This window comes from Sinohyriopsis cumingii, chromosome 11, assembly GCF_028554795.1.
Source record: "Sinohyriopsis cumingii isolate HCF-2022 chromosome 11, ASM2855479v2, whole genome shotgun sequence".
NCBI lineage: Eukaryota > Metazoa > Mollusca > Bivalvia > Unionida > Unionidae > Sinohyriopsis > Sinohyriopsis cumingii.
Window position 1 is genome coordinate 111,629,555 of NC_142971.1, and position 12,606 is coordinate 111,642,160.

At 32.2% G+C, this 12,606-nt stretch overlaps 1 protein-coding gene across 5 annotated transcripts in view; it reads right to left on the reverse strand.

Moving 5' to 3' along the window:
* Positions 1-1,103: 1,103 nt before the first annotated feature.
* The window catches only part of LOC149789306 (uncharacterized), a 38,646-nt gene continuing 27,143 nt past the window's right edge, over positions 1,104-12,606 (reverse strand). Inside the window, exons 6-7 of one of the 5 annotated variants that reach the window (XR_016424354.1) lie at positions 6,355-10,916; positions 1,104-6,182 (exon numbers count right to left, since the gene is read on the reverse strand). Coding sequence is in view for 1 of the 5 variants with exons in the window: in XM_089975509.1 (XP_089831635.1) it covers positions 9,061-10,916 (1,856 nt within the window). In the remaining 4 variants the exon portion in view is untranslated. Of the gene's footprint in view, positions 10,917-12,606 lie in introns of all 5 variants that reach the window. The other 4 variants (XR_016424352.1, XR_016424353.1, XR_016424355.1 and 1 more) reach the window with 4 other exon arrangements.

Consider the following 12,606-nt stretch of genomic DNA (forward strand, 5'->3'; position numbering starts at 1 on the left):
ATGCTATGAGCAATTTATGGCTACTAAGAAAATAATGGTTTCTGTACAGTAACTCATGTTAAAGACTGAATGACTTGCACAAAATGTCTAAGTCACTGAGACTCTTTGCTCAATAAAGTTCAGAGCCAATAATGCCCTACTAGTGCCTACCGAGAGCACCATTAAGCATGGGATGGGCACTGAATGTAAACAGTAGCACACTTGTCTAGATAAATTTTTAAAGTCCATCATATTCACCAAAGTCTATATAAATTTAATGTGAATACACAAATTTTGCTGATTCAAGATGAATTGAAGGTAATTTTAGTCCAATCTGTAAGATTCATTTCTTTGCCGACAACTTGCAGAAAATATGCTTAATATTTGAAAATACACATTATTACCAGAGCTATAATGAAAGCGATATGTAAACAAAATGGTTGCAATTTTGCACGTCATACTTCTTTTAAGCAACTAAACTTCATTTAAAAGAATAAAATGTACACAGATAACCTCCAGAATAAACTGTACACAATAAAACCAGTTTACAAATCTAAATTTAATATTACTCCATGCATCGTCTTTGTTTTGAAAGAGTCAGAATATCGCCATGTGATATTTAATTTTCTAACATGATATTAACACAAATTGTGCCAGTTAAGTAATGAGTGTTTAGAACTGATATCAGATCCATAGAAAATCATGTTCAGAAGTGTAAAGAAATGCACAATGACAATTAAGAGCAAACTGGATATGAATCTATTACACAACTGTAATGAGATAAATCAAGACATCCTCATGTTTTCAGGAATATGCGTATATTTCATTATATTGCAAACAATAGCATTGTACATTTTATGTCACTAACATGATGAATGTTTTAAAATTAGTAAATACTAAGTGGACTGAAAAAATGTGATATAAAATGTTTTGAAGCATTCTACAAAGTCTGTTTGTAATTACTGTGTATCTAATAACTTCTAACATGATTGATACCATGACCCTAGAGAGTTTTGTTGTGTATCTGGTATAGTGTATTCCCTACGCCTACAACAAGCACATGCTGAAGGGCATTAACATTCAGAAATTCTTCTTTTGTATGATTAAAAAGACAAACAACAATTGAAAACCAAATTAATTTTAATAGTGATGTACAATTTGAGAATGATTACTAAACATTCAGTACATGATCAATGTGCATGAGAAATTAAATGGAAATATTTCTCACATGTAGAATCCAGTGTGTGAACACAATCAACATCTATTCTACGTTTCCAAAATGTGACTAATATGAGGTACCAAAGAATACTAATTCCACTAGCTGTCCTTCATAACCTACTTGATAATTTAAAGGTTGTCTGAAGTTTTTGGAAATCTTATAGATGCATCATTAGTCACACATCTGGAATACTACATGTTACATGCATATCAATGTACTTAATTATTACACATCTGGAATACTACATGTTACATGCATATCAATGTACTTAATCATTTCATATCTGGAATACTACATTTACATGCATATCAATGTGCTTAATCATTACACATCTGGAATACTACATGTTACATGCATATCAATGTACTTAATCATTACACATCTGGAATACATGTTACACGCATATCAATGTACTTAATCATTACACATCTGGAATACTACAGGTTACATGCATATCAATGTGCACACAGTCAGCATCTACACTCTGTTTTGTAAATTCCACTTATATTAAGTACAAGAAGATAAAAATACACTTACTGTAAATGAGAACCAACTTGAAGATTTACTTCATATTTCACATTAGTAAGTTTAATATTTAAGTTTTGTAATTTCTGTAGATGCATAATGAGTTACATCTCTAGATTGTTATACGCTGTGAACATCATCTATATGCTTAATTATTCCACATGAAATAAAAGTCTAACAGGAAATATTTCTATGCAGAATCAAGTGTGTGCATATAATTAGCATCTCTACTCTGTTTACAAAGCATCATTATATACCATGTTAGTGGCTAAACTTCACATCAGATATCCACAGAGTCAAAGCTGACTGCATTTTATATCAACAACTGATCCACTGTGTCATATATGTACTGTTTAATTTGTTCATTATTGCATAATAATTCATTTATCGGTTATCATTTGTACAAACTACTGGTTATCAATCACACTATATAATTATCCAGTAACTATACCTGCACTTCAAAGCCTCCTTCAATGAAAATATTTTCCAGTTTGTTGTATGCTTTTAAAAATTTTGAAGATGAGACATCATTAGTCACTAATCCATATTATGATATATAATCTGTGTACATAAGTAATATTCCTTTATAATAATTGTACAGAATCCAGTGTATACTCAATACACATCATGCTGGTTTAAAAATAATGTTAAAATAATTCTGAGAATTGTTTTATCCCAAATTACAGAAATTAAATAAAGATGGGATTATTTGTATTGGGAAATTTCAAATTTCATTTCACATTCACATAGCTGGTCTCAGATATATAAGTTTCATATAATATAATCACACATCTGGATTAATGTACATTACCTTTATGTCACAGAACAATATCATAAAATAAATCAATTAGAAATTGTTATACTAAGATACCATATATATTTATATACATCACTCAAATACCAAATATTATTGTGCATAAAATTAAAAAATTTTACTACATCCAGTCAACTGAAATCAGAGTAAATGATGTGCCTTCTTCTGAGAGTGTATTATACCCCTGACTTGCATATAAGCCTATCATATTCAAAATCTTCAAAGAAATATTTGTTGTAATGTCTACAAGCTAATAAAGCCAGTGTTCTCCCACATCTATCACTTGTAATCCTAACATCCCACATCTATCACTTATAGTCCTAACATCCAACATCTCACATCTATCACTTATAGTCCTAACATCCAACATCTCACATCTATCACTTATAGTCCTAACATCCATCATCCACATCTATCACTTGTAATCCTAACATCCATCATCCCACATCTATCACTTATAGTCCTAACATCCATCATCCACATCTATCACTTATAGTCCTAACATCCAACATCCCACATCTATCACTTATAGTCCTAACATCCATCATCCCACATCTATCACTTATAGTCCTAACATCCATCATCCACATCTATCACTTATAGTCCTAACATCCAACATCTCACATCTATCACTTATAGTCCTAACATCCAACATCCACATCTATCACTTATAGTCCTAACATCCATCATCCACATCTATCACTTATAGTCCTAACATCCATCATCCACATCTATCACTTATAGTCCTAACATCCATCATCCACATCTATCACTTGTAATCCTAACATCCCACATCTATCACTTATAGTCCTAACATCCATCATCCCACATCTATCACTTATAGTCCTAACATCCATCATCCACATCTATCACTTATAGTCCTAACATCCATCATCCCACATCTATCACTTATAGTCCTAACATCCATCATCCACATCTATCACTTATAGTCCTAACATCCATCATCCACATCTATCACTTGCAATCCTAACATCCCACATCTATCACTTGCAATCCTAACATCCCACATCTATCACTTATAGTCCTAACATCCATCATCCCACATCTATCACTTATAGTCCTAACATCCATCATCCCACATCTATCACTTATAGTCCTAACATCCAACATCCCACATCTATCACTTATAGTCCTGACATCCATCATCCACATCTATCACTTGTAATCCTAACATCCCACATCTATCACTTATAGTCCTAACATCCATCATCCCACATCTATCACTTATAGTCCTAACATCCAACATCTCACATCTATCACTTATAGTCCTAACATCCAACATCTATCACTTGTAATCCTAACATCCAACATCTATCACTTATAGTCCTAACATCCCACATCCCACATCTATCACTTATAATCCTAACATCCAACATCCCACATCTATCACTTATAATCCTAACATCCAACATCTATCACTTGCAATCCTAACATCCAACATCTATCACTTGTAATCCTAACATCCTAACATCCATCATCCACATCTATCACTTGTAATCCTAACATCCATCATATGTAATTGCAGTGTGGCCACACAGATTTTGTACATAAAAAGAATCAGTGCATATGTTCTCATTTAAAAATGACATTCAGCCAATTCTTTTACAGGGAAATGATCAAAATAGCAAAGAAAACAAAGTATTAGGATTTTCCCTAAATCATCCATCAGTTTTTAATTTGTATATTTACCAGGCATATATTTTAAGAAATCCTGAAGCTTTAAATGTTGGAGTTTGAAAAAAGTGTACTTTTATAAAAATAACTTTGATCATATAAAGAACAAACTGCATTACTGGATTATCAATCTGTATATCCATAGCTTAGGACACAATTATGCTCAACCTGACTGGAATCTCTAAATATCTATCTGCTTACATACAAATGTAAAGTGCATAAGGTGAGCTTTTCATGTGGCCACTATTATGTTTGTGCAAGTAAACAATAGAAAATTAACATTTACAGATTTAATGCACATTATTTAAAGACTGATTATCAGTTTTTCAGATGTAAACAAATGCACTTTAAATCAAACGGACTGACTATAAGAACTTTCCAATGTTCAAAACTACAGTTGTTCCATACTAAAAGCATTTGAGTATACTGCTGTCATCAATATGATTAAAAGCAGATCTCTGTTGTCCTACATGAAAATGTGATGACCACTTATGGGTCATGTACAAGTGACCTTTGAATTAGCCAATAGAAATGCAGCTTTAAAAAAATCTAAGAGTGAATCAAATTGTTTGGCACACATTCATGCTCTTCAGCCACACTGCTTGGTCTTCCAAAAGATATAAGATTTAATTTGACAGGCTGAAAAAATTATCAATTATGGTAATAACATAGGTCATATCCAGAATGATTCAACATTAAAATGACACAGAGACTGGGATTCTACTCAAAAGGCAAATACTGTGTGTACACATAATCCAGTATGTGCACACAGTCAGCATCCATACTCAATTTCGTATGTACCACTGATAATCAAGAAGATACAAATTACACTAATTAATGAGAATCAACTTTAAGATTTACTTCAGATTTCATGTTAACAAGATTTATATTAAAGTTTTAGAACTTTTGTATACATATAATGTGTTACACATCTGGATCGTTTTATGTTGTGTACATCATCTATAAAGCTTACTAATTCCACATTAAATAAGTCTAATAGGAACTATCTTATGTATACAGAGTCAAGAGTGTGCATATAGTCTGCATCTCTATTCTGTTTTGAAAGAAATCATTGATATAACATTAGTAGTTAAGCTCCAAATCAGATTTCTACCTGCTCACAAACAACATGTAAACTGCATAAGGTGAGCTTTACATGTGGCCATTATTAAGTTTGCAAAAGTAAGACAGAAAATTAATATTTACAAAGTGAATGCACAGTAATTAGTCATATTTATCTGTTTGTCCAATGTACACAGGTGTACTTTAAATCAATCTGACTGACTGTAAGAACTTCCCAATGTTCAAAACTACAGTTGCCCACATTTAATATCATCTGAATATATCACTCTCCTCTTGTAAAGCATTAAACTGAAATTGGCACTGAAAAATTAATGCAATGATCAGCATATTTTATTGTTTTAAGGCAGGTGCAAATCTACTCATATCTACATAAGAGAATTTAATGCCTGTCATACATTTCTCTTTGTGCAGTATAATGGACATATTCATCTAATGATATTGTGAATGAAGTACAATACTGTAAACTAAAGTCTACACAAAAATGAAATTAGCCAAATGACTAATGTTCGCACATGAAAAACATTAGCATTATTGGCACAATACCTATGTGCAGTAAAATAAATCACCAACATTTTTTTTTGCTGGTAATATTTTACTTTTATTTTTGCTTGAAGTGGTGATGCACCAATATTAATATCAGCCAAATGAATAGTTGTTGCAAGGACTAGGGTTTTGGACATCTGGCATTGATCAAGTTAATTATATTATCATACCACACACTATTCATTGTAAAAAAGATAAAATGCACCACATGATGTTTATGTATTATCTGCTTCAATACACCTACCTGCATTATGTTTATGTATTATCCACTTCAATACACCTACCTGCTCACATTATGTCTATGTATTATCTGCTTCAATACACCTACCTGCATTATGTTTATGTATTATCCACTTCAATATACCTACCTGCTCACGTTATGTCTATGTATTATCTGTTTCAATACACCTACCTGCTCACATTATGTCTATGTATTGTCCACTTCAATACACATACCTGATTACATTATGTCTATGTATTATCTGCTTCAACACACCTACCTGCTCACATTATGTCTATGTATTGTCCGCTTCAATACACATACCTGATCACATTATGTCTATGTATTATCCGCTTCAATACACATACCTGATCACATTATGTCTATGTATTATCCGCTTCAATACACCTACCTGCTCACATTATGTCTATGTATTATCCGCTTCAATACACCTACCTGCTCACATTATGTTTATGTATTATCCACTTCAATACACCTACCTGCTCACATTATGTCTATGTATTATCTGCTTCAATACACCTACCTGCTCACATTATGTTTATGTATCATCTGCTTCAATACACCTACCTGCTTACATCCCTATCTATCAATATTCCTCTTTGCATACATATTTCGAGTACCGGTAAACAGGTACAAATGATAATCAAACACTTAATCAAGTGTTCATTTAACAGTACAACATATCTGTGAAAGTAAAGTTTGCACACAAAGAAATAGTAAATAGATGCAATAAGCATGCAATATTAAAGAAATATATGCATAATAAGAAGAAAGTGTACAGATCATATCATTCTCTGTTAAACTTGTACTTCTGATGCAAAAATATTTATAAACATTGTTGGAATTATGCATAAATTAAACATTTAATGATGCATGGTGTAAAAAGAATGCTTTAGCTTTATTTTACTTTTATATTTATAACATATAGGATCTGGCTACAAGTTCTCACAACTCAGCAAACAGTCCTCCCCAGTAGATATAAGACCTTGTCTTCTCTACATGTGCACTATGGGCTATCAGCAAGGACATTTAACAATAAATTATTACTTAAATCACTGCAGTTGTTTATTGTCCTAGTTTAAAAAGCTGACAATTTAATGTTAGCAGTATAACAACAGAGTGAGACATAATTGGTGTTAGTGAAATTTTACATTTAGATGTAACAAAATCAGTTTTACTGGATTTGGCAGTGTTCCAAACTTATACTGCGGAGTATACATATATAAAGTTCTGTACATTTCTAGTCTAGCATGTGTTTATTGAAAATTATTTCTATTTCATAAATTATATGGTGTTGTTTAGCCAATGAATGGAGGTACTAGATTTTAGTGCTAGAAGGGGGACGAACCATATACAATTTTGTGAAAGATAAAGAGTTTATGAAATTTTATTTTTTTCAGATAATGGCAGCCAGCCAGTTTCTCTGTAAATCTTGTTGGCAGAAGCTGTATGGGTAAGTCCAGTTTCAGTTCATCCCTTTTTCTTCTATGAACTCAAATTAATTATTGGGAAATTAATCCAGTTTTATATCTCAATCAACTGTTTGCAAATATCATCTAAGAATATGAATCAAGTTATTATTCATATACAAAATTGTGCATATGCATCTATATAATGAAAAAAAGTTAATTACAACTCATGTTGTCAATTAATTGGTGACTATATAAGTAACCACATTCTAAATGTTAGTTTCATTTCTGTTCAAATCTCTTTTTTTCTTTTCTTCTCATGATAGAAAATAAGAACTGCTAATTATGTTTCTTTCATTTGTTCTTATTTTACTTATAGCTTGAGGATGCTGGTTTTAAGCATGTTCATACACCTTTTATTTATTCTGTTTTCATTACTAAAAGTGAGACATTGTTACTATTTGGTTGAATCAATAAGATATATCTACTTGAGAGATGTTTTTCTAGAGATAGACAGGAATGTGTATAAATGAGAGAGAGAGAGAGATGAGGATATAAGTGGAAGAGGTTATCATGGTCACCTAACAATAATCAAAATGAGAAATGCTTCTGGTATAACTGGACAAACCAACCTAACAGAATACATTAAAATAAGTATATGGGTATTTCCAATCATACAACCATGCAATCAGTCAGAATATTAAGAACCTCAACAATGCAATACATTGTTTTGTTTATGAATTCCCTTACAATTCATTATTATTGTTTAATGGCAAACAAGTAATAAGTTTTAAAATTATATAACCATTCATGACTTAAAGTAGAAATAAATCTATTATGTACAGGAGAAGCATTAAAAAGTTTACAGTGCTATGTAATTATCATTTCAGCATATATGTCAAGGCCACCTAAAACACTCTATATCTAACTCTTTAAATTATGTATATGAATAGTGCTGATATATCTTTATTTTTGACAGTCCCTTTTAAAATTTAAAATAAACTAACAAACTTACATTGAAACGTTTGGCACTGTAAAATGTAAGTGTTCAGTCTTTAAAAAATGGTTTATCCATCATAAATCATCATTGCTTTTTAATATTCATATATCTTAACCACTGGGTTATATTTAATGCATGTACTGCACCAATAAGACTCTTTAGTATTCATTTATACTGTTTTTTTTTCTACTGTACCATTATTTGTAGCAATTTAAATAACAAGTTTGACTGCAAGTACAATTTTAAATATTGCTGCAACAACACATTTACTTTTCTATAACCTATATTTATTCTCAGATTCTACATGAAATTGGCATACTTAATGCTTTAGTTTTGTTTAGCACTTTTTAAAGTTTCCAAGGAAAGTAGTTTTGTTAAGATCAGGTACATATAAGATTATGTTCTACTTTGAATTATATATGTGCCTTGTGACACACTTCTAATGTTCTCTCCCTTGTCTTGATCGACAATCCAACTTACATCTATACTATAATTTTAATATTATTCACTTCAGAACTGAAAGGGAAAATCCCTGTAGATGATTCTTTTGAATTAATGTGTAGCTGAGTCAGGGCTCTCTAGTATCTCAGATCTTTCTGACTCTGAATCTGATTTTAGGCCTGCCATTTTTACTTTTACTTGTAACATTTCTTGATGATATCCTGGATATGACTCCAGATGAAATATGCCTGATTTCTTAACTTCTAAGTTAACACCAGGTGCCATCTTTTCCTTGCCTTTGATGTTTTGAAATAACTGAAGAGGTACTTCAAACTGTTCTTCTAAGTCCCTCTTCTCATTGACGTTTAGTTTATCTTGTTGATATTGTGGATAAGGTGCCAACTTGACCTTGCCTTTCATATTTTCAGATGGTGGAAGTGAAATTTTCAACTGAACTCCTTCCTTCAGGAGTATTTCAGAGACATCTTCTATTTCATTACAAGTGACCCACTGAAGAGCCAGTAATGCTGAATAACTTGCAGGATTCCACTTTTTATTGTCCTTCAAATGCTGCAAAACCTTAAGAATGGAACTTACTGATGCCTTCTGAATCACTTGAATAAAATTGTACATGTCTAATGTAACTCCATCTTTAATCAGAAGTTTACAAATCTCATTTTTCTCACAAATGAATGCCTCTTCTAATGCATCAGAAGAAATGTTGAGCTTAATGTTCCAACTGTTTGTGTCTTTCAAATATTGCACCACCTTAACAATGGCACTTTGTGGTGCTCTTGCTACCACCTCTGGCAGGTCATGCATTTTTAAAGTGATTTTGTTTTCAATAAGTAGTTTACATACATCATCCTTTTCCAAAATAAAGGCCCATTTTAATGCATCAGATCCACTATACTCATCCCACATATTCACATCCTTCAAATGCTGAATAGATTTTTTGACAGCAATGAGTGGTGCTTTCTTGACAATGACAGTCAATTCATACATTGTTAATTTGACTCCATCCCTGATCAACATGTCATACAGGTCTTCTTCTCCTTTGATAATGGCTCTTTCTAACACCTGTCGTGCTCTATAATCCGTAAGGTTCCATTTATTCTCTCCTTTTATGTATTTAATGACTTTAATGACCATGCTCTTGCTTCCTTTCTTGCACAATGAGAAAAACATTGAATGATCCAATTTGACTCTTTCTTGGATCAAGATCTCAAAGATATCACTTTTTTCATAAATAAAGGCCCCCATTAACACATAATTTAGTAAATAAATTGTCCCTCTTTCTTTCAAATATCTGATAAGTCTGATAATGCTAGTCACTGATCCATTCTTTACTATTAGTAATATATGTTTATGGTTCAAGCTGATTTTGTTCATCATCATCTGCTCACAAATATCATTCTTTTCATACACAAGAGCCCACTGCAGAGCCTTGCCCGCTTCCATTTCATAAGAATCCCATTTCTGTGTCTCTTTCTGATGTTGAATCACTCTGGATATGAAACTCTCTGATGATCCTGTCTGTACTACCTGACAAAAATCAAACATATCTAATCTGACTCCCTCTTGAATCAACAAGTCACAGAGTGAATACATCTCAGTTTTGCAGGCTGACACAAATAGTTCTGATGCAACTGAATCTTGAGGTTTCCATCTATTATTCTCTTTCAAATGTTGAATGACTTTGAAGACTACAGTATCCTTTGCTTTCTCCACTACTTCAATCAAGTCCAACATATCCAAGAGGATCCCTTTTTTGATCAACAACTGACATACATCATTCTGCTCACAAACAAAGGCCCATTTTAGTGCTTCGGATGGTTCTGAAATCGAGGTCATCTGATTGCAAGTGGCTTGCAGTTTTGAAATCGTATCAGTAATAGTGCTGTCTGATACTTGGCACGTAGCTTCTGTCAACTTTGTTATGTTTGTTGTTTCTTCTGAGGGCAAATCTAAAATAAAACAATAAAATCAATACTTCTTTTATCTTACAGTTTTTCTTAATCAACTTTCTAATAGGGAAACTATATTTATGATCAAACATTGGGGAAAACAAATGTGTCATGGAATAAGAGTGATTTAGCCACACAAAAAAAAACATTTTCAGGGTAAAGACCAATAAAATATTTATCACCTCTAAAAATGTGATTATGATGAGACAATTATCTTTTTGGGAAAATTCGACATCTGAAATAATGTACAAAAGGTTTCAAAAATCTTGGGGAAAAGTTTAAGGAATTAGGTGATCAATAAAACCTTTAACTTGTAAAAGTACAAATATCAAAGAAATAATGAATGATTGTTGCTGACATCATTGCTGTCATTGCTCAATGTCAGAAAATGGGAGGTAACCTTGATGGATAGTTGGAACAGAAACAGCATACAAGAAATGCACTTATGACCCATTCCTCTCACAACAGTGAACGACAATAATAACTTCCACAGACTTGTATACCATCTGATAATATTCAGTTATCGAAAGATCTCCTATAGTGTCAACCTATGTGAAGTCCCATACCCCTCAAATGGCAGCCATAATTTTTATTTCCACTTTCCATCATTCATATATATAAAGAATACAAATCATATGGCAAATAACAGTCCTTTCAAGTGCACTGGATCCAGCAAGGGAACATGCGTGTCAGGGATTGATTACAATAAATGCAATAAACTGACAACGAACAGTGCGAAGCTAGTATCTAACTAGCCTGAGCAATTTTGACTCTTAATGAGTCTTTTTCAAAGGCAAATACAAAACATTGACAAGACAAACAAAACAGAAAAACCATTGTGTTTGCAAAACTTTACATGACTATTTCTACAGGAATGAAACCTTTAAATGTATTATGTTTCAACTAGTTTATTTCAACTTGTTGCTTTTAGCTTGATTTCATCGCAATCTATAGGGAAGAGTAATCTGGGGCTCATATTACTTTTGTTTCTTTTTGCAAAATTCTCCACAGTTCTTGATCAAAGTTGGAAACAGAAATGAAGTTGGAGATGCAGTAGTTTAAAGTTGTGTTACCAGTTCATGTAATAGTACTGTGGATATATCACAAATACTGAAAGCTCACTCCATACATTAACAGAATAAATGGATACCATCACTTTGAACTCCATGGGTTACAGTTTAATGTAATTATCTCATTTCATTTAGGGTGTTAAAAAAAATAATATACAGTATTTTAAGCTTTTATAAATTCATAATACCCTATTTTAGTTTAATTTTGAAGCAATCACATGGGTACCACTAGATATATTTAACCAGCGATGCATTAACAAGTCAGCATTATTCATACAGGACAAGTGAACACTAATTACAGGTTACCAATGAAATATAAGGAACTGAAATAGTACTGTTATCCATTAGTACATCATGTGCTTCGCTATGACAAAAAGTATCCAGTTTTTAATACGATTTTTCATAAGGTGGTGAGACCTACAAACAGAGCCTCAGCAGGGTGCTGAATAATAATAATTTACCAGTCTTTCAATAACTTCAAAATGAAAATACCATACATGTTCAGTGCACTCATTGAATTTTTCCAGGCAAACCAAACAGCAATTCATTTTAAGCAGTCAACTCATTTTAAATATGGGAGGGATCTGCTCATAGTTTTGAAGAACCCTGTGAATCAGGCT